This window comes from Haliotis asinina, chromosome 12 (assembly GCF_037392515.1).
Source record: "Haliotis asinina isolate JCU_RB_2024 chromosome 12, JCU_Hal_asi_v2, whole genome shotgun sequence".
Lineage (NCBI taxonomy): Eukaryota > Metazoa > Mollusca > Gastropoda > Lepetellida > Haliotidae > Haliotis > Haliotis asinina.
This window is the reverse complement of record NC_090291.1, coordinates 51,469,658-51,494,499: the sequence shown is the minus strand read 5'-3', so window position 1 is coordinate 51,494,499 and position 24,842 is coordinate 51,469,658. Positions and strand designations below refer to the sequence as shown.

Sequence of the window (24,842 nt, the reverse complement as noted above, 5' to 3'; positions counted from 1 at the left end):
TTTATATTGTAATTTACGTTATCAGCAAATATAAGTCTTTATAAATGCTTTATTATGAAATGTATGCAATAACAACACTGCTTTAAACAGTATCCCGGTAGCTATTGGTTTATGATAACACATCCATGTGTTTAGCATTATCATCATACCAGGTGTGCTGTTTTACAAGTAATGTACGAAGAACTACATCAACACATAACCAAACACTAAAATGGTTCTGTTTACATGTTTAAATTAAAATCTTTCCGACCCAAACACAGGTTTACTGCTTGATGGGAAACCATATTTTTCACAATGCAGCTTTACAGTTATTTACATGTATACAGAAACGATTAATGTAGAGGCAATGAAAAGTAATTTTTGTCACAGTTCATGTAATTTTGTAATAGTACTGGGCCATACACTGAAGTCAAACGTGTCTGAATTCTGAGAGTATTAAACTTGAACATAACGAGGCTGAACATCACACTCATCTTTATCCTTGCAAAACATTTATTCCGCTTCAGGAAACTCCTGTTCATTGATGTTTACATTCGAATCTGGTTTTGGAATGGCCACTGCCTCCAACACGTGATTGCATTGGGTATTTGTTTATCACATTTTCACATACACGGAATTTCTTTCTACAGAACGTAAATTACAAAATCTACAGTATGTAAATTACAAAACGCAAATTACATCCATATGTTAAATTCCCAGGCACATTGCTCCGTTTTGATGATTTAACGTATGGACACACACATGGTTATGCCATCTATTTACATGTATTAGTTCCAACACTGATTCCTGGGAGATTTATGTTTTTTTGCCCTCGCGTATGATTACATCCTTAAAAAATAGTTCCAGTAAATAACGATAGAGTGGGTGAGTTCTTTCTATTGATTCGCCTTGTTGATCAGTTGACAGTTGTTTGAAAACAATGTTGTTTTCTGCATAGAATAGTGTTCAACTTGTTTATACACACTAAATGACATGTACATCAGTTACCATAACGTAAATTTCGTTACTTCTACCGACAAGATTGATGTCGTTCTGTTTCTTTTTCACTGTTGATTGTTATGTTCTCAATATAACAAAACTCTCTTTGAAATTTTATTATGCTGATTTATAACGTAGATATGTCTTTGGATTATAGTCTACAAGAGAATCACTGACGGCAATGTTTTCCACCGACAACTAAGAAATCAAAAGAAGCTGTAAAGGAACAGTCAGATTCAAATGTTTTCTCAAATGTAACCAGCATTTATACAATTTAACTGTTGATTGTTATGTTCTCAATATAACAAAACTCTCTTTGAAATTTTATAATGCTGATTTATAACGTAGATATGTCTTTGGATTATAGTCTACAAGAGAATCACTGACGGCAATGTTTTCCACCGACAACTAAGAAATCAAAAGAAGCTGTAAAGGAACAGTCAGATTCAAATGTTTTCTCAAATGTAACCAGCATTTATACAATTTAACTGTTGATTGTTATGTTCTCAATATAACAAAACTCTCTTTGAAATTTTATTATGCTGATTTATAACGTAGATATGTCTTTGGATTATAGTCTACAAGAGAATCACTGACGGCAATGTTTTCCACCGACAACTAAGAAATCAAAAGAAGCTGTAAAGGAACAGTCAGATTCAAATGTTTTCTCAAATGTAACCAGCATTTATACAATTTAACTGTTGATTGTTATGTTCTCAATATAACAAAACTCTCTTTGAAATTTTATAATGCTGATTTATAACGTAGATATGTCTTTGGATTATAGTCTACAAGAGAATCACTGACGGCAATGTTTTCCACCGACAACTAAGAAATCAAAAGAAGCTGTAAAGGAACAGTCAGATTCAAATGTTTTCTCAAATGTAACCAGCATTTATACAATTTAACTTAGAATTACAATTTAAATGAGAATATTTTGTTGAATTTCCCTCTGAATATAGTATTGTAGGGGATGAAGTCAATTCACTTCTTCACAAAATCTGCTCAAGAGAATTGATTGAGTTTCTGCGTGTGTTTCATTGGGACTCTAAAGGTGTGCATATCATACCTTGTTCTCTCACAATATTTCAAATATAGTCGAAACTATTACAAGTTGGACAGCGTCGTTACAGTTTCTTGTAATTCTAGATTTCGATAAATCATATGTAGGAGGTCTCGATTATTTATCACGCACGACTGATAACTTTGACTTAATTATTCGGTAGCTTGATATGCAAAGGAAATCGGACAGAAAATTGCGACCATGTACGGTTACCCAGTACATTTGTAAACACAGGAATTTACAAAGTTGTGAAACACAACAGTAGCGATAGTGAGTACTTCCATGTTTAATCAGTTCGTGCTGGTGTGTGGACACGACTACAACGCCCACGCGGTGTCAGCTACGTAATGTCATATGGTTGTATCTCAGTCAGCCCCAGCAAGCATGGGGCCCGGGCCATACCGTTGAAAATCCACGGGGTTGTTCGCGTTGAGCATGTTCAGGTTATCACCCTTATTCTTGCTGACTTTTCGAGGGGGGGGGGGGGGGGGGGGGGGGGGGGCTGGGGGCTAGTTCATAGACAACTCCGTATTTTGTCGGTTTCTTTTGAATGACACATTCTTTCCATTTCTGGCACCAAACAGTTCCAAACTCCAAACCTTCATGTGCGCCATGTAAATCAACATAACGATATATCGGAAACCTTTATTACTTCAGTGATAGTCATGATGGATCCACGGGTTATAGATATTACAGTGGTAAAGGGGGGTTCGTTTCGTCACAGACACTGGTTCGAATCTCCACATGGGTATTTTAAACCCATCTATAATTCCCCGTGTGAAATGACTCCACTTATGCTAATCTGTGTAATTCGCTGCTCATTCGCTAACTACATCAAGAAAACGTCCCATATCCACACCCTATTGCTGCTTTGTTCTCGTACAGAAAATCAGTCAGCTGATAAGAGTACAATCCCTACAGGTTTATACATATACTGGTGATACAGTAGGTGTCTTCTTGGCAGAGAATTTAATCATATCAGCCGCCGAACAAAGCTGTGTGTGAAAGATGATTTATTTTATATCTATTTTCTAACCAATCATTTTCACATTTTGAGCATATGCCATAAGCTCCAGCTTACAGCGGCAACTTTTCTCAGTTGCTGGGCAACTTGTGAACATGCACAACTTCTTCCAATTTCAGGGAATAAAGAAACACTTTCAAACAACGAATCGGAGTCGCCCTCGAGTGACTGGTTATCCCAGAATATAACCCCGATATTATCACCGGCATGCATGATGCACACTGGCTCCCAGTGACGTAGACTATTCGCACGTGTCCACTCATATCACTGGCACCTTTTCATGTAAATATGTCTTTTGACGGTGTTACCTGTAGAACAGGTAATTTTTTAAAATTGAGACTATTCTTTCTGTGTAAGTATATATATGTTTCTCTCCTCCTCCACAGCAATATGATGGAATATGTCGACCTCCAGCAATAAAGAAATATACTTTCCGTTTTAGCCTGTAGATCGAGTTTGGACCAGACAATCCAGTGACTGAGAATAACTCATTCCGCCGGGATATGGTGACACGCTATCGGCCAGGTCACTGGGGTTGACCATCCGATCCATTAACTGGACAAGGATTTAGGGACTTATATACAGATGCACTGATTAACCAAAACAAATATCTCCCTTAACCAACGATTGATTGGTTGGTTGATTGGTTGATTGATTGATCGGTTGATCGATTGTTTGATTGATCGCATGATTGATTGGTTGTCCACTCCTCCCGAAATCAAACAAGCAAAAGGAAACACTCACACACGCGTACTCGTATACACTCACATACAAAGATTCACACAAATACACTCAGACGCAGAGCGTTACATGTCGACTACCAAACTGAAGCCATAAGTTTACTTCGAACTCTATATGCAAAAGATTACTTCCTTATCATTCAACACTGCAACATTCTGGCAGCTCGAGGCCTTTCATCGTGTACAGCTTTAACTTCCCTTTACACTTCGGCGTGACGGACAAAGACACTTAAACTGTGTATAGGTTGACGGACAAATATTTCCTGATGCAAATTAATTATTTGACATTAATCATCATACAAATAAACGAATTGTGCGTTTTGTTGAACCGAGATGTCATCAACTGATTCCTTGAGCAGGAGTCCCGAATACTGATGCAAAGTAATACATTGTACTGTTAAACCACAAACAATTATCACTGAGATAGGTATGGTTGTTGTTTAGCGCTGGATTCAGCAACATTTCAGCATTGTGACGCCAGTCTGTAGGTAACCTGCACAGTATGTATGTACCAACATTTGTCATACTAACACCCACCATCCGGTAATGTTTCAGTGAAAAGTAGATAATTTTACATTTGCATTAATTATTTGACAACGCCTATTACCGAAACAACGTATCCCAACTACACGCGTTAGTCCCACCTGTCCAGTTTGTTTGATATGCCGACGGATGATACCATACGGGGGATACCGTCTTGTCTTTGATGTACTGGAAAGTCGAATACTGGACAAAGGGAGTAATATAAAGTTATATCTATTTAAGTGTTAAAACGTTTAGAAGATCCATTTTAACAACATTTTAATACTGCATTAGTTAACATAACTTGACATTTTTGACATTCGTAACTATATATATATAGCTATAACTATGTATATAACAGTATAAGTATATATATACATAGCTTTAACTATATAAATATATATAACTATATATAACTATATATGCAAACACACACACACATACATAAAAAATTTCTAAATTAACATTTTTTTACAAAATGGGAAACCATATGGTTGATGACTATCTTTGTGATCTTGCTCCAGGGAATGTTTCTGATAACAGTAACTACAATATTAGGTATAATGATAGTTATCAGACTATATGACGCAAATCTACTAATGTTTCGTGGCAGAGCAGTTCTTGTCTTGGTTCTCGCTCTGTACAGAGAAGATTGGTCTCAGTGGACTCTACACTACAGGTATCGCGCGCATGTTGCGCAGAATTCAGATTTTATGTGTTTATTGTGTGTATGATAGTCCGTGTTTTTATGTGGACAGTAGGCAGTTAGCTACCTGTGCTAAAAATCCTTTGCTGAACCGCAAATAACGATAGAGAACTTCACATCACGTCCTGGCTGAAAGTCCTCACCTGGTCGTCGTTGCAAAGCCGCTAACAGCAATGGCCACAAACGAAGCTGGCATATATTTTAACCCAGTATGATCTATATACCCGTGCATAAAATAACGAAAGAAAACGCAGATAAAATACAGAAAGGTCAGGTATAGCCATCAATTTAATCAACCTATAGATCAAGAAGCTTTCTCTATGGACAGTCTTACAGATACCATAACCTTTTTGGATTCTTTCTGAAAGATTATATTGATGAAAATGTGATGGGACTGAATTTTTACCCCCAAATAACTATTCTTCTGCTGCTGAAACAACACAATTAAATTAAAGGTCACGTGCAACGTAAAACACAACTTTGCAGATTCTGATATCTTTCGTTATGCACATACCAAAACAAATCATCAAAAATGCCAATTCAACCTTTTAAGTTGAACAAAAAAACACGATGAAAAAAAGCCCACGAAATCGGAGTTCAAACGATTCATTAAATTTCCCCCAGTGCTGACCAAAAATAACAATTCTGTTACATACCGAGATGACATTTACACACCAAGTAAGCTTTAATTATGCATAATCAGGAAGAACCTTAATGCAAAAGATTCAGACCTTTTCCCAACAATTCAGATTGCTTATTGACAAAAACTGCAAAAGGCCACATTAATAAATTTTGAAATAAATCTTTTATGGTTTTGAGTTTATAGTATTGAATATACAGTTCTTCTGGGCAAACTCCGATAAGTACAGCTAAAATCTATTTGTTTTGTGTGTAAAGCAAATTTCATTGTATTTTACATTTTCCCTAAATCTTAGTTGACAAACTTTCATCCATTCACAATAAATTATGAATTTATAGGCCTCATGATAATAATTTATTACTTTCACTATTACTTAATGTTCCTTATCAAATATCATCATTAAAGTTGAGAATCGAACCAGGATCTTCTATGTGTTGAGTGAAAGCTGCAACTACTAAGCGACAACGCTGCCCCTTTAATGGTATTAGTTTCCATGGGTTGCTGAAACATGTTTCGGCCTTTGGACTTTTAATCTCCAGCAATGTCATGTTGAACTTTGTCATGTTACCATGCAAGATTTGAAAACCTTAAAACCACATTGTTCAGGATGCAAAGTTCAATGCTTGACACTTTTTCCCCCCCTCTCCATTACCTATTGTGAAACTGTTGACATATGGTTTTGTACACTGCATGTTACCTCAGCTAGTTTTAAGTCTACAACAAAATGGACAACAAGTTTTTAGCAGATTGATATGATGATTGAAGATGTTAGCTATCTAAATTCCACAACAAGTTACTAAAACCACTCTAAGGAAAGTACAGACTCACACAATGACCTGCTGACATGTTCCCCTAATTACAAATTACATGTAACCCTGAATGTGGAAGAAAAACTATCCTTCCACACGAAGAGTAATATTTCTCATAAATAACACAATGCATATGAATTGTCATAATTCATTTATTATTAACAACTGTATATCTAAACTAATACACATAATCTTAATACTCAAACTTGGAAGGTACAAAAAGTAGATATAACGGCGACAAATCACCAATACACAAAAATAAATAAATTATCATATGAAGGGCACATAGATATTCAGTAAACAAATAGCACTCCTAGTATCACCTAAAGGATATACCATCACCAATCTCCGCTGTAGTATTTTGTCATCCATGATAAAAAAATTGGCACATGAAAAAGGCCAGCTGCTTGTGTGTCAGGGTACCAAATACAGGAGTCTGAACCAGTGATATGAAACCCTGGAAACAATCGTTTTACTCACTCCTCATCACAAGACAATTCATAAAGTGATCCGATGTCTGTAACATGCTGGAAAGAAAAGACAGAATCATCTCTGAAATGTACCTGGTACAGATTAAACAAGGATTATCTCATTTATCATGGCAGAGATAAGTGAGTAACAGTCACTTTAAGGCTCTATTAGTGATATCCCAACTTTTGAGAGTTTTGAACTTTGAACCTCTGTGGGGAATCAAGCTCCTGATGTTAGTGAGAGAGTGAATTTTGCCACTGTGCTACTTGAGGACCCCTACACTTGAGTGAGTGAGTGAGTGAGTGAGTGAGTGAGTGAGTGAGCGAGCCTCAGGACATTATCCTACTATACAATCTGTTTTTGAAATATTCGGAAATACATCCTTAACTTCACCATCAGTTAAAACTGCTGTATTGAACAAACAAAGCAAACAAAACTATCAGTTAAACATGTAAATAAACACCATTATAAAATAATAACTTCAGATATGGAGGTCACATTCTATCAAACTGAATGTATGAAGTGACAAGTCATGCACATATTGAACAAATAGGGAAGGTCCACAAACTGATTTACAGGAAAACACTGACTCATTGGGCATAAAGATCTAGGTCACACAAATAACTCTATCCTAGTGCTGTGCTTAACTGAAAATACAGAACACCAACTTGCAGCATATCAGTTTCAACACTAACATCATGATCATGGCACTTTCACTATTGTTGTCACGTACAATCTTACTGATAGAGTGAGTCTGTTTTTTCACACCACACTCAGCAATATTCCAGCCATATGGCATTGGTTTATAAATAATAGAGTAAGTACGAAACAATCCAGTAATCAACAGCATGAGCATTGATCTACACAACTCCGAACCCATGATATGTGTCAACCAAGTTAGAGAGTCTGACCACCAGATCCCAGTAGTTGCCGCTTACGACAAGCATGGCTTGCTGAAGGCCAGTATTCTAATCTAGACCTTAAGAGCACAAAGAAAATGAACCATCATTTAAGGAATAAATATATTCTTAACAAGGCCACAAGAGTTTAAGGTGAATTACTTTTGAAATGGAGCATTAATTAGTCTATGTTTCACCCTTTTTCCATTTCCTATCAGCAATCTGGGCTAACTCAACTATTGGCATCCCTTGATAAAATGTCCTGCTTTGTTACTGTACTACTTCTGTGCATGCACATATATGCTGAGTGAATCTTCGCAATTGTTCATCTCACACAGGTGAGTGAGTGTAGTTTAATGCCACTTTTAGCAATATTCAGCATACATAATTTCAATCTCACCAATGGACACCAGAAATGGGATTCACACATTGTACCCATGCGGAGAATTGAAACCGGATCTTCGGTGTGACAAGCAAACGTTTAAACTTGACTACCCCAGTGCCCATCATCTCAATAAGGAGTAAAAATGCACCAAACCATTGCAAGAGAGAAGAAAGTAATTTTATCAAGCATGATAAATAAGTTGTTGAGAGACGTGGGAACTGGGCTTAATGCTGCTTTGACCATTATTGCACTTACATGACAAAGTGTCAGCTTAACTTGGATGACCGGCTGAAGCAATTCAGGTAAAAGACAGTTACCTGGGTATGCTGCTTGTAAACCTAGAAACATGATCAGGATGAACCCACATTCCAACCCTCATAATAGGTTTGTGGTATGACAAAGGGACTCAACGTTTTTGTTTGTTTGTTGTTTAACATTGGTCTCAGCTTTATTCCACTGAATGGCTGTTTGTAAATAATCCACTCTGGACCAGACAATCCAATGGTCAACAACATAATCACCAATCTATGCAACTGGGATATGATTAGATGATTAGAGTAGTCACCTCTTAGAAAAGCATGGGTTACTAAAGATAAAGTCGGATCTTCACATGTTGACACAACCGTGCACAACAACTGCAGGTCCTTAGACAACAGGGCCACCAATGGCCTTGTGCTCTTTGTGTGAGGGTGAGACAATTCTACTGCAGTGGATGAGTGAGTGGGTATGGTTTAATGCCACTTTTAGCAATATTTCATTAATAATCTGCAGGTACCAGAAGAGATGCCAGATATGAATCTCTCATGAGCCACAGTTTCCATTAATACATATAAAACCAAACCCCACAAACAGAAAAATAGATACAGATACATCAAGTTTGTTTTCATTTGCCCGACCTATGAATATTTGAGAGTCAAAACATTAAACACCAAACAAAATTCTAAAAAAAACCAACTTTCTGACAACCAAAACAGAAGAAATATCCAGTTACATAACAGTAATTTTATCACTCTTTCTAACATCCCCAGTGAACTGGTTAACAAATTCACCTGCAAACCAAAAACACAAAGGGTGTGACTCATGAAATAGAAATGCAGCAAGGGTAGCTTATGTCCAACAACAACAACAACAACAAAAAACGAAAACAAAAAAAACCCCCAAAAACCAAAAACCTAAGTGCATAGAGAGCTGAATCAGCACAACTGCATAACTGGTCAAAAAAGGGACCCTATCATCTGGTATACTGTCTCTGGTCACCAGGATGTACTGGTAACTGGTAGGCAATACACCAGGGTCACCTGCCTGGACAAACAATAAATATATTCCACACTATACATAAACTTGTGACATGCAGCATGTTGTATACTGAGAATAAAACGTTAAGCACCAGCCTATTTCAAAACTAAGATGTGAAGCTGTGGAAATGTTAGGCTGAACTAATTGGGAGACCAATCCATATTTAGAGAAGGTTCATCTGGTAACAGTTTTACAGATGTCATAATCATTTGTATTTACAATTAAAGGAAATACTGTTACAGATATGATGACACTGCTTTTAAAATCAAAATAACTATTCCTGTTGTGCTTATACAAAACTATTAAATTTAGGTTTCACTTGTTAAAAGTGATAGTCATGTGACCATATGACAGTCATTTCTGATTTTCACTTTTCAAAAGAAGGTAACCTTTTTGAGGAAAACACAATGCATGTTTTCCAAAAGCGCACGCATCCTGTTCAATCAATCAATCAATCTTTATTTACAGTACTGTAGAGGCCATAGGTCTATAGTACATTTTACATCAGTAGCAGAGGGTGCAATAAACATAAATATCCTGTTGAAAGTAAAACATAATTTCCATTATGGCTTTGTTTTTAAACTAAAAGTACTAAACCAAATTATGGTAGTTTGTTTTTTCTGAAAGATTTCCTATGTGCCATGCTATATTTTTGCAAAATATACTGGGTGGCGCTTAACGTTTCATTCACCGTATATAAACAGTGCTACAGTACAACTGTGTCATGTGTACAACCATGTGATGGAAGTTGTGACCTGACAGCTACACACAGGACTATGTGTCACTGTTTCATATTAGCCTCGTAATGAGCCTGTGTAACACACATTCAAATACATGCATTAGCCACACAGTATCTTTCAGTGTATCATATACTGAACTGCAAAAGAAACACAAATTTCGCATAAGCATTCATATTTGTGGCTTTTATTTAGAAACGACAAAAAACCCAAACTGTTTCTTTTGTTGTTCAGTATATATTTGTTCTCATGCCAGACATCAATCAAACTGGGTCATTAATATGCAAGCATATACAAATTATGCAAAAAATGACTACTGTCTCACTTTGATCTTTCAGTTCCTATTTATTCCTTTTCATTTTATGTTCTTTTTCATGGTCAGCTGGAGTCAGTGAGTGAGTCAAGTGTAACACTGTTTCAAGCATTATTTCATGAAAATCACAGTGGGCAAACTTGAAAGAGGATTCACATTATGTTGCCCAGAGGGGAATTGTTTTACATCATAATATTTGTAGAAATTTAAGACCTAGTATCCTCAGTTATTACTTGACACAAGATCAATATATTGAGAAACAATGTATGTGTTTGTGTGTAGTGATGGTGATGGGATGGGAACAGGGGTCCAACCCTGCTGCTTTAATTGTAAGGAGATTGCCTAAAATGATAACACATTGGTTTGGAACAATAAATATAATCATTTCAGTCAAATGATCCATGGGCATACATTTCCTAACAGAAATAATTCATTAATGAAAAAAATAGGAAACAGTTGGATTGCATCATCTTTCATGACTTAAAATATATATTTATCAAGGTCATGACTAAATTGACAGAAAACATGTCTCATAAAAAAAACTGCCATTAAATATAACACATCAAACAATATTAACACAATTAATCTTTAAACAATTGATTGGAGCTTTGCACAATTGTGAGAGAGAAAATATTGTAACCTTTCAAATATTGTCATTAATTTGTACAGTTAGTATCTCCTGATATAATAAAGGTTAACATCGGTTATGATCAAACCAACAGTGAAGCACACTATGGAACAATGTAAAGTTCTGGGTCCCATTCCAAGCACTGATCTTCAGGCTAAGGCAGCGGTTACTCTCATACTGAAACATTGGTTTATAATACCTGTAGTAGCTATGCCGCATGATTTATCTAATAACATCATATGGCCTTCTACTGATTTCAGACCACTTTTCCTCTTGAAAATCGGACCATAATACATTTTTTAGCTACTTGCAGCTCTAAGATACCTTTGTGAAATGAGGCCCTTGGTCACCTCTTTTGCAAAGTGAAGATGATATGACTGACTGACCTCACAACGTTTACAATTGTGTCGAATTGTATGATCGCTTTGTAAAAGAGACCATGGGGCCCAGTGGAAGATGGCAGAGATAAATTCTCACCAATATCCATATCTTGATAAGCATCTTTCCACACTCCAATACCTGGTATTGGCTTGAAATAGAATGTACTACAGAAAGGTATTCATTTAGCTGGGGGTAGATATTATGATATTATCCTTACTGTTTGACTATGACTGTACACCATGTACAAGGTACAGGGTACAGTGTACAGTGGACAGTGGAAGTCCGACCATCACAAGACACAACCATCAAATGGCAGTGCATGAGTGACATGGGTTTGCAGAATGATACATACTGAAAATATCACAACACACAATAATATACAAGAGGAATACTATGACACCCTAACAGCCTTTACCAGATCCTTAGATACTTGTAACATTGACATACTGACTTTACTAGTGTGCAGGTGCAAAAATGCATGCTTGTTCAACTTGTATGGTAAAAATATACAGCAATGTTATTCATAACATATCATAGATATTGAGCATATAGTTATAATGAAAAAAAAAATATACATAGGATATTGACATAACAATGTATGTATGGGTCTAGTTAATGAACTACTTGTACCAGGGTAGAACTGGTTATTCTGGTAACATTGAAGGGGCTGGGGATAAAGGTAACGTTGAAGGGGCTGGGGATGAAGGTAACGTTGAAGGGGCTGGGGATAAAGGTGGGTTGGGGCATGGCTCAAGTAAGTCACTTATTTTTGTTGGTTGTGACAATGTGGCAAAAATATGATGACAACCTGTGATTAAACTCTCCATGTTTCTCATATCCTTCAGGCTTACTCCAGATGATGCTCCTGGAAAGTGAAAGCTCACAGCTTATCATTCTGATCTGATAAAAGACAATGCTGTTTTCCGCATTGACAGCTACCTGCCTTCTTATTTTCCCACGGCAGAAAGAGGAAGAATTAAAATAAAGTGGGTGAGGGGTTCAGATGGGGGGATGGTGGGATGTGGTCCTGTGCACAGAGGTCAGGTCACGAATCAGTTGAAGTAATGCAACATCAAGCTCGGACAGTTCTTGGATATGTGATCAGGTTTGACAGCTTGACTCCTGACAGTTTCTAGGACATGAGTCCAGCAGCACAATGAAGCACATGTGATACATGTGGTCTCACCTTAGGCAAGCGAGTTTGTTCAATATTGCCTCTGTTGAATAGCAGAAAATGGGTACCCGGTTCGAAAAAAGTCATGTGACTATAAACTTCTAGCGCATAAGAGGCAGCATGGTTTATCTGGGGTAAAAAAGAATCAAATTCTGGATAAGCGTTGCGCACAATCACTTGGTGTTTGGAGACTGTGCTCTACAGAAGATGACTTATTATTTATTATTTTCATAAACGAAGAGGAGGAGGTACAGGAAGGCTGCAATGGTGTAATAATACCGTTTTCACACTGAAAATGAGATATACTGTCCAAACCCAATTAAAGGCATACTTCTTGCAGGATTCAATAATTCAACATCTTGATAGACTCTTTGAAATTCAACACTACAAATGCATTCTTTTGAAGTCCCAGCAAGGACAGATTTCTAAGTACAACACACAAAAACCTAACACATCACAAAAGAGCCAAATTGAATCAATTTCAATAAAACAATCCAAGGCACTAATGGATCACAATGGCACTGATCTCTAATAAACTCTTAAGTCTGTGACCTTTCAACAGCAACATATGGAAACCATAGCAACCATCAGAAGCAAAACCAGGTGAAAGCTTGGTATTCGGTTGTTGCCACAGTTAAACATTGTTATTGACAAGCACATACTAAGCATGCAAAATGTAACTAAATGTCACTAGGTCTATCATGAAGACCTCAAACAACATGTCTCTTACATGTGAGTCAGTGAAAATAATATCAAACACAGAGCATTCTAAACTGCATCAATGTGCATGTTTAATTAGATATATGTCAATTTCTGAGATAATGAAAATACACAATGAAAGTTATGAAGTGGTTAAACATAATCCATTATGTCTGGGATTACTAAGAAATGTAATCCTAAATATATGTATGACTTACATTACATATGACTACTTTATAAATGGCATTGTGTAATCATAGATTTCAGCCAATCTGAGCCATGCCAATTTACACTTATCAGACGGGTACACAGTCAAGTACCTAGTCTAGACTACCAGTTGTCCAACTTCCATTTTTATGCAAGTCGCATAGGCTGAACAAGCTAGACAACTGACTTTGTGTGCTGGTGAATCAGTGCCTGACCCTAGGGGGCGGGTTCGAATCCCGGATGGGACTCAACCAAAAAGCACTAGAATTTGTCCTTTACTATGAAAACGTAATCCCAAGTATGACATATGTTACACTTTCTCACTATAGATTCTAGTATTTTGTAGAACTGAATTCCATCCGTGATAATATTTGCACATTTTCAATTTGCTTTACTGGGTAAAGTGGAACCAGTTCTTAGATCAACTGTCATGTCTATAGATAATACTGACTTGTGACCAACAAGTATTGTTTCCCAACTTCAAGACTATGCCACAGTTACCCAGTGTCATGTGCAGGGAGCATTAATTAAGTGTTTCATTCTAGCTATTACTTCACAAACTTTGTCAAATTAACTGCAATCATATCACAAAAACCATCAAACACTCTATGATTATTGTACCTTGTCAACATGCCATCAACTTGAATACATACAACATATTTGCAGTCATTTGTGTCACAGGACTGTGTTTATAATGGCAAGCATGGTTTATCACAACAAACAGGACAACCCTATATTGTCAAGAATAAGGCTTATTGCATCATTAAATTGTCTATACAGTGAAGCCAGGCACATTTCCCAAAATTGATATATGAATCTGTTAATTTGAAGTGAAATGTGAAAACAATATTAACTGAAAATGAATTTTTTCTTATTCTGCCAACAAGAAATGAATAATATGGGTTAACAAATTACTTAGAATATTTGATTAAAATTTGTTGAAAATATATCCTAAAATGTTCAAAACGCAATTACTTAGGAGCATGTTGATGAATCATGACAGTCTTGTGGCAGTGTATGAAATAAGCCAAAAACAAAGAGAAACATTACGACTTGTAACTTCAAAATGTGGCTTTAACCAGACCAGACACCAAGATTTACTCCGAGGTAAGAAACATATAAAATCTTGACCATGAGACTGGCTAGCAGTAAATTAACGTTGTTCGTCAGAAATCTAGGCCATCTCGGGAAGACAAATGGGCCTTATTTCACTGCATGTGGATGATTGAGATAGAGCTTAACCTGCCTGCAGTTTTTCCTCTGCCTTCTTAACATTACAGATAATCAAAACTAATATTTACCATAGGAATTCTTGTACAGTGGAAGCTGTCAAAACTGGCATCTGTCCAATTTGGCAAATTGTCAACACTGACATAAATTTCAGTCCCACCCATAGCTTGTACTTTTATCCCCAGTTCTTCAATCCGGCACATTGTCTTTACCGGACAATTTCTTCAGTGCCAGTGAATGCCGGTTTTGACAGCTTCCACTGTATTTTGATCTTTCATCCTAAAAATCTGCAGTCACATAAAATAATGTCCAGCCTTTACACTATCATAAAAATTTGAAGACTGTACACATTGAAGGAAGCGAACATGAGTCTAGGGGACTAGTGGGGAGTTGTCTCCCCTGAACAACATACAATGTATGACAGGTGGTATTGTCATGAATATTCTGGCATAATTTAACGCAAACTGTCATATAGGTTTCACAAGCACTAATAGTGTGTAGTGAGTCATGGATAAAATAGTGAGATTATTTCTATAATCAGCACAAAAACTGAGCCACATGTGACTGAACTCTCTGTTAGAAAATACAACAAGTCTTTGAGTTAGACATGTTAGATTACAGGAAATTATTTCTGACAGCGCTATGCAGTTCAACTGACACCTCACAATGAAATCAGGAAGCACATGATATAGTCCTAAGGGCATATATATACCATTCAAAAACAGCAGGGGATATTGGATTAACAAGATCGATAAATTTGATGATGAAACCAACGACGAAACAGGATGAAGAGAAATTAAGGGGAAATGTGACAATTTGTTCCATTCCTTAGGGAAATCTCTAGGGATACATATTACCTTTTCTCATATAGACTAGTATTGGAAATATCCTCTACAATTTTCAAATGGTATATTTAGTAAAGAATATTGCTGGCTCTAGCACTGCTAGCAGCAGCATTCCAAACATCACACACACAATGGTTTTAAACACTCGTGACAATGGTCATGATGATCACAACCTTTTTTGTGTGACATTTCTCTTATTTCACTTGCAACATTTGTTTGATATTTGAAACTCTTTTTCAATATCAGAATACTGCAAACTCCACACCACATCAAATGGTTGTACCATTTTTTGTCCTGTTTACAATGATAGTTACCCCATCTCTCGTCAGACAGGCTGTAGGGACAGAAACTAATGGGAGACAACTTACTCAAGTATTAAGTAAGGAAACTGTTGGATATGCTAATCCTGGTTGTCTCCCCTTACACCTTCTAGTCATAGGTTTACAACATAAATAATGGATGAAACCCAGGTCTTTCAGGTTTCTACTTTAGGATGTAGCTTAAAGACACCCTTTCTCTACAGTTTCATCCTGGGATATGAAAAGGCCCTGCCTTTTTCCTCACTTTCGAACACTTTAGTGGTTTTATCTGTATAACAACATAATGAGGCTTTGATGGGAAACGGCAGTGCTGGCCTGCTTTTCACGCCTTCATCACGATGAAGCTCCTGAGGTATCAGTTTCATCATCAGGGTTCTTGTCTCGGTTTGATCGTGGCCTGTCCTTGTAGGCATTTGGCGGCAAGTTGTACAGCTCATTATCAACAGTAGCTCCATGCAACACAAACTTCCTGTAGCCTTCTAGAAGCTCCTTACAGCTTTGTTCATCATTCAAGGGGTTGACTGGGAACTTTTCTTGCACTCTCTTACGTTCCTGGTGAAGAAGATAACTTTCATATAAAATACAATCTTGTTCTGTCACTGTTTTTTGTTTGATGTCACATTCAGCAATTTTTCAGCTACATGATGATGGTCTGTAAATAATTGTGTCTGGATCACGGAATCCAGTGATTGACATCATGAACATCAATCTATGCAACTGGGATACAATGACACATGTCAACCATGTCAGTGAGTCTGACCACCAGATCCCTCTGCCTCTTATGACAAGCATGGGTTGCTGAAGGAAAATTCTAAACTGTGTGTTCACAAGTCTTATCATAAAATTTGTAATTAACAGTAATAAACATCTGAAACATAACATTCGTTTCTGATAAATTCATCATTCCAATGTAACTCACCAGAGTTTGATACATGCCAGTTATCACATTATCCTGTATGCCATGAGGGTTAGATGGTCTTAAAACTTACAAACTAGTCATAAATTTCATCAGCTTAAAAATGTGGATGAATAAACTAATCCAAATAGCAAATGATGAGTAAGAACATTTATCTGATTCCTGATGATAACACTAAGAGAACTCTTAATATCAGCTAAGAGGTATGACTAAGAAAAGATCAGTGTAAATTTCCTTATCCACTCTGTTTAAGGTCCTTTCAGTATAACAACCCTCTTGGAAATTATCCAGTGTATCTAGTACAAGTTGCACAACTTCATATCTTTCTTGATCTTTACTACAGATATAAGGAAAGGATAAGACTCCTTGCTCTTGTCTGTTGCAGTGAATAACGCACAAATGATCACTAGGTCTCTTTCATTGATAACTAGATATACACAATGATGTTGTGAGTTTACTTGACATGTCGAGCACTTAGTGCAGTGTGCAGATCAGTTAGTCACTACTCATTGAAAAATGTGAGCAAAACGGTATAAAAACACACACTTGGCCAGGAAGAAACATTCAGTAATTCATAAAATTATCTGGAGCCCTGATTCACCTTTCTCCACATTTTTTCAATATCCTGGTAACCTTCAGACATGGGCCACTCATGCCTCTCACAAGTGAAAACCTGATCCTGCATTAGAGGCAACTACATACTTCTTGTAAGCCATCCACTTCAAACATCTGCAGCTGATGCTGGAAACCAAAGTTGGGTCTGGCAACATTACGAGCTCCTCGCACAGCATTCAAGGCATCCTTCCAGCCCAGTTTTGTCACAGTCATGATGTAGGCTGATGTTACTGTCACACTGCGAGAAATGCCTGCCAGGCTGAAAAATACATATCAATTGGTTCTGTGTGGGTGAGTATGGTTTTATGCCACTTTCAGTAACAATCAAGTAAATATCACATCAGAGTAGACCTAGAATGGACTTTACACATTGTGCCCATGTGGGGAATCAGACCTGGGCTTTGGACAAGATGAATGGATGTTCTAATCATCGGGCTTCCCCACCGTCCATTTGGGGCAAAGGACAGCTTCGAAACTTCTTAACATATGAACATGAGGTGTACAATGTGCAATGTACATTATGTTAGTTAATGCTCTTCAAAATTGATTATTTACAGCCAACTGCTAAAAGAACTATCATTATTGAAAGATTATATGTGTAGATGGTAATACTGCTGGCTGTTGTATGAATACAGATACACATTGAAAACGCAACACCCTACAAATGTTATAAAGCAATTTCATTTATCTGATGAAAATAAGGTAAAACCATATGCACATCTGGATTCGAATTCATTTCATGTTTCTGGTACTGGTTCATAAAAACACAACTCTGGCTGATTCCTTGGACCTGTTGGGATGCATGACTATCATGACATGCACATGCACAGCCAGGGTTTGGACACATAGAAGGCACTATGGTTCAACCATTTCACTAGCAGTCACAGAATGCCATGGCTTAGTGAACAGGAGAGGGAACATCACCATGTGACTGTGAGGTCGTCTGCCCCTTTGGAATGAGCCCATCCACCAAACTCCAAAATCATCACCAGCAACTGGAAGTGTCTGTGACCAATCCCAAGTAGACCAAACTCTGGACTTGATGTGCCATCATGTGCAGCATAACCAATAAGTTCACCAAAGAAACTGATGTCAGACAGCAGCAAACACAGCTCGAACACCACGGGACATGACGGATGCCAAATCAGCATGATGACAGTCATTCAACGTCTGCAGGCTGTAGAAATATGCCAGAGGCCATATCGGGAAATGTCATGACCCAATGCCATCAAGCTAATAGAATCCTGTTTGTGCAGGAACATCGACCCCATCCACCACAAATCAACCAGAACATGTTTTCTGATGAGTCCAGATTCTATGTGTCATTTGCAGATGGAAGACAACGCTTCTACAAGTGGCAAAATTAATGTTAGCATGATGGATGATGATGAACCAACAGACCACCTGTGTGATCAGCTTGGTCACTGGAAGTCAACATCAGCTAAACAACAGGAGTGGCAGAACATCCCCGAGCATCTGTTTGTGTGAATCCATGCAATGTTGACTTGTGCTTGCATACAGGCCCAGGGAAGTCACACTCAGTACTGATGGACATAAGGGGGTTCTGTGTGTGAAGCTTGATGTGCCAGCCATATAGGCAGGAACTCTTGCAATGCCTTTTACTAAAATTGAAGCACAATGAAATTTGCATCATAACTGTATTGCAATTTTCTTCCAAATGTTATTGTTTGTTAATTTTTCTCCATTTGAATTTGGTTTTGGGATTTCAATACTTGTCAGTATATTTACACACTGGACCTCTGAATGCACTAAACATGGTAGATATACAAGAGGTTCTTACCAGTGTACCAGTACACATCCACCATTCAGTCTGGCACTGTGTATGAAGTCTATGCACTGAGGGAAGAACTGAGTGAGATTCTGCTCTGAATTATCACTGGCCAAGATACACAAATATTCCCTGTCCTGAAAAAGGAATGAAACAAACTGTTAAATATCAACCGTAGGCAATCACCTAATCATCAGGTTGGCATCTTCCAGCTGTGTCACATTTGTGCATCTCATTGTACATACAGTAGAATGGTAAACAGTGTTGACTCTTCTACAACACTTGATGGCATGGCTGTATGAATGAATAGACTTCAATGATTAGACAAGTGACATGAAAAACTGGATTCCGTCCAGAAAATAAACATTGTCAACAATAACAAGAACAATGGATCAGATGGACTGATGACATACTATTAACATTAACTGATGAAGGAATAAGGATGCTGAAACCCAAGCTCTCTATTTTCAGCATGATTACAGAAGTAAGTACATTTCCATTGTATATGACACTTCAAAATACTAAAAATCAATGCTTTATTCAAACTTAGCAGCAATACTTTCCTGCTATAGATGCTTAATGGTGAAGTGCATACAAATAATCAGGTATTCTTGGAACACTGACAACTGAATTACTTCAGTTCTGTCATGTATCACTGTATGGCAAACAAACATTATAAAATTATCTGAAGCAGTGCCTCAGCTGTATCATGTACTGTAAGGGAAGTAACCATGAGAAAATTGCCTTAAAGGACGACTAAACTCAATTTTTTGGTACTCTTTTTATCACTGCATATGAAAGACTTCTGGTTAGTCATAAACGAAACACCCTTTTTTAAAAAAAAACCCTTGTGGTTAATTAATACCAAGCGCTTAAAAGTTGCTAAAAAGCTGTCTGCTTCTCTCTCGCCTGCAAACGAAACCGCAGACAGGTTACGTAACTCTGTCGCCAGAGCCCTACAGTGACGTCATAGAAGGAACGGTTTCCAGTTAAATGTATAGAAAATGTGTAGGAAGCTCATCATTTTGCTGATTTCTCAACGTCACCAAAGACATGCCGAATTGTTGTGTTGCCGTCAATTGTTCCTTGGGGGCGGGTGATGGTGTCACTATGCACAGATTTCCACCAGACTCTGTAGTTTGTGCTTAAATTGGTTGTTAGTGTATGCGAAGTGAGTGTTGTGGAAGCCTGTGGTATATACTAAATCGGATGGTTCGCCCCTTACCACGCTTCCAGGATAGAAAATGGAGTTCAAGTTTCATCAAGTTTATAAAATCAAGACTGCTTACTGTTTACCACACATTGCTGACCAAAAGGATTTTGCATGAATATAATGCTTTCTTCCTCGGACGTGAGATTGTGGTAGAAGTGCCAATATTATCGTAAATAATATTATATTGGCCCCCGCCTCGATTCACTCGAAGAGTGAAATTGTTATGTTATAAGCAATGTCATGTAAAATCCTATGTCCATCAATAAATTACATATTTTACTACCAGTGAAAAGTAATTTTGATTTTGTAAGTCGGTGAAAACAAACTTAAATGGCAATTATACTCAGACAGGGAGCCGCCATTTTTGAAAATGGCACGGGCTAAAAGTCGGTTAGAATTATTGAGATTATGGCTTGTTTTCATCAAGTTAGAAAATCCAAACTACTTTTTACCAGTAGTTAAATGTGTATTTGAATCATGGCCAAAAGGATTTTGCAAGACACAACTTGTAACATAATGATTTCTGTCAAGGAAGCAAGGTGGGGCTCGAAGTGACAATAATATTGCTAATTATCTTGCCCTCCACCTTGCTTCCAAGGGTGAAATTGTTATGCTATAAGCAATGTCATGCAAAATCCTATTGTCTATCAACAAAATACATATTTTACTACCAGTAGAAAGTAATTTTGATTTTGTAAGTCTATGAAAACAAACTTAAATAGCATTCATTCTCTGACAGAGCGTGAAGTCACGGACTAAAGTCCATTTGAATTAATGAGATTATGGTTTGTTTTCATCATGTTAAAAAAATCGTAACTACTTTCTACTAGTAGTTAAATATGTATTTGAATCATGGCTAAAAGTGAAAATACTGTGTGATAAATTTCTACACTTGCCAAATTTACTTGGTTTGTAAACGTTCACTCACCAGTATGTAGACACTTGTCAATATATGTCTTTATATTTGGTCTCATGATCCTAATTACTTTATGATCATACTTTATGGATTTTGAAACTTAACAGAAAGAAGCGATCTGCGAACGTATAACAAGAATGTAATATCTAGACATTTTATAGTTTGCCTAGAGGAATCATAATTCACACGCACGCCCTAGTGTATGTCGTCTGTATCATTACAACTTCACGACGAAAACAATGATTCTGTTGAAAGTTACGACAACTTAATAAAAACAAAATGCAAATATTAAAATTAAAACAAATTAAAGTTATAGCAGCAATGTCAGGCTCTTACCTTGTTTGAGGAATGTATCCATCAATAACCACAAAAACGAGTGATATGTAAATCATCTACAGATTTCCCAAGTGATGTGTCTTTCAACAATCGAATATACGAAATGTATCGTTTGAGGTTTTTCACATTGCTGTATAGTCTCATTGGTCACCCAAGATAACACACCTGGCAATTAGTTAGCCAATAGTCAGTCAATGTATTGGCGGTTAATCCTTTGAAAGAAGGGTGTTGTTTTAACATAGACACTGACAGGACAAAGTGTATTCAGTATAGATTAGTAAATGTATATACATAAACACTACCTTTTGACAAATTCCCCATTTAAATCCGCATAAAACTAATTAATCAATCAGTGTGTTATCGGTTAATCCTTTGATTGATCCGGACAAAAGATATGCCAAATGGGGGCCTCTGTCGGGTAATCTAAGTGGTGTTACCACTAATTATACCTGTTATAAATTCATTAACAGAGCATCAAGTGAAAGATGACAAATAATGTGTAGGTTTATACCACCTAACACAGATTACAACCCAGCGACACCAAGTGATTTTGACAGAATCGTCTATGAAAACAAGGGTTGCAACTCGAAAACTAAGCAAAGCAGGAGACAAAACTAAATGATAGTAGATTGTGAGAACATACCGCTTTCATTTTTCACAACAGCTTTCGCGATTTCAGGTTTGTACAAACCTGTAAATGGAGTAATTTACCCACTGAAATGTAGATGAATTCTGCACAGACCCTCATTTCTATACCCACTATTATGTCACGGAGATGTGCCGCTCTGATTGGTTGAAATTTCTTTTGTGGCTGAGAATTGTGCACTGTTGACAAAATGGTCGATTTAAGGCAATGGAAGATCAGAATGAGCAGTTTTAATGGCGGGGTTTCATTTATAACAATGTCAGCAAGTGATTTTGCATTTGTACCCTATTAGAGTATATGTGACCTTTAACACATGCAAACAAAAAATCAAACATAATTAAAACACAATTATCACTTATTCATGACATATAATATGCATTGTTGATTATGAAAAAACAAATAAACAAAATTATAAGCGTTCAATTGCAAATCAAAAGTGCAATAATTTGTACTTGGGTCTACTGCACTTGAAGGACTCAGGATATTGAACCAAGTCAGGGCCGCAGGGTTATAAGCCCGACAGGTGTTAATTTTAAATTGCATGTGGTCAATGATTGAAGTTGTGCACTGCATATTGTCATTAGCAGACAGGCGGACATATTGGTGTGAATAAACCAAACAATGAGCTTTCTCTGTGACAGAGGCTGCTTATCACAATCAGCATGTTTTTTCTAAATAACAAGTAGACTTGTTTGTGTACACCTTCAAGATTAGACTACTGCTCAACACCTTCATACCCGAGGCATGCATGCATACTGCTTCAAGCTCTGCAAACCTATTCACTGCGCATGTGTTATGGGCGCAGCACCGCTGTCGAAACCACTTTTCCACCCAGCGCTGGGGGAAAACTGGTGAATCGTTTGAACTCTGATTTTACGGGCTTTCTTAAGTGCTTTTTTCTTTCAACTTCATAGGTTGAAATGGCATTTTGGGGGGTAAGTGCAAACCAAAAGGTATCAGAATCTGCAGACTTGTGTTTTACGTTGCATGTGACCTTTAAGCAAAGCTTTAGCTTTATTATGTAAGGGAAGTAACCATGATGAAATTACCTTAAGCAGTGCTTTAGCTGTGTCATGGATGGCAAGGATGTGTGTAATCTTGTTAGCATTGAGCTGTTCAACATCTTTTGAATCATGAAAGTTACCCACATACAGGCCAGGAAGAATCTGAAAGAAAGGATACCATGTCAGCAAGCACAAACAACTTGATCACATTGATAACCTCATGATATAGGCTAATCAGGTGCAAACATTACATGCTATAGGCAAAATAATAATGTCACTCAACAGGCTGCAGTATCATGTGATGTGCTGACACTGGAAATAGCCATAATTTGCATCCTTGTGCATTAAGAATTATATGTTATCAGCTTTAGAGGACTGGACAAACACAATTTACAGGACTAAAATTGTGATCCATTTTAACCTTGAGTTCATGTAACTTGTAATGCGCTTTCAAGACTACTTTTCAGAAAGTTATTTTTTTGTTTTGGTTGATGAACAATGATGAAAGAGTTAAAAGATTACCCTTTCTATCTGAAAGTATGCATAACTAGTCATCATGTCATATCATTGTCATGTTTAGGATATTACATGATATTATGCCTATGCAGGTTTGTAATCCACTAGTCCAAAATCTCTGTCTAGTAACCATGGTCAATGGTCAAGCCGATTAGATGGTACTAATCTGTACACTAACATAAAAAATAAACCATTTATAGTTCAAACTTCGTAAACTTTGTGTTTGACCTGGGGCTATTTCACCTCTTTGGTGTTTGTAAACATAAATAAAAATCAATGTAACCACTAATTTACATCGCTGTTCGTAAATATGAACAACGTAGTCACGGTCATTAGTCTCGTCATGTATTTAACGTGCAAAAAAGATGATTACCCTCTACTGAGCTTTCGCAAACCTTTCAAGCAAATGCTTACAAAACACAACGCGTCCAGAATTACCTTGTTCATTCCGTTTCCCATGTCTGGTTTTGAGGTTGGCACAGTACGTTCTAACTGTTCTCCTTTCGTGCACTATGAAAACCTTAGCATCATCTTAAGATCCACTTGAGATATCGCAGCAAAGTCTTCACTTGGCAAACTTGGGATTACGTGTTCGAACGGGGTTGGGGCATTGCAAAATAACTTCGAAAAATACTTTTGCATATGTAAACAATGCCGTTTGATAAAACGGAAGTTGACATACAGGTTTGTGGTTGTTGCAAGCTACAGCATCTGTACAGTTAATTTTAGTCAAAGTATCATATATATACTAATATTCTTACTGATTATGCACATTTAAACGTATGTTTGCGATTTAAATGATTAATATTACTGTCTCTTCCCGA

At 37.1% G+C, this 24,842-nt stretch overlaps 1 protein-coding gene across 1 annotated transcript; it reads right to left on the bottom strand.

The window, feature by feature from the left end:
- Positions 1 to 13,719: 13,719 nt before the first annotated feature.
- LOC137258435 (dual specificity protein phosphatase 22-B-like) lies at positions 13,720 to 24,670 on the bottom strand. The gene is made up of 5 exons (XM_067796114.1): positions 24,457 to 24,670; positions 23,548 to 23,664; positions 19,400 to 19,524; positions 17,686 to 17,857; positions 13,720 to 16,619 (listed from the first exon to the last, which is right to left on the bottom strand). The coding sequence occupies exons 1-5, from the start codon at positions 24,475 to 24,477 to the stop codon at positions 16,401 to 16,403; spliced, it is 654 nt and encodes a 217-aa protein (XP_067652215.1). The 5' UTR covers positions 24,478 to 24,670; the 3' UTR covers positions 13,720 to 16,400.
- Positions 24,671 to 24,842: the final 172 nt, after the last annotated feature.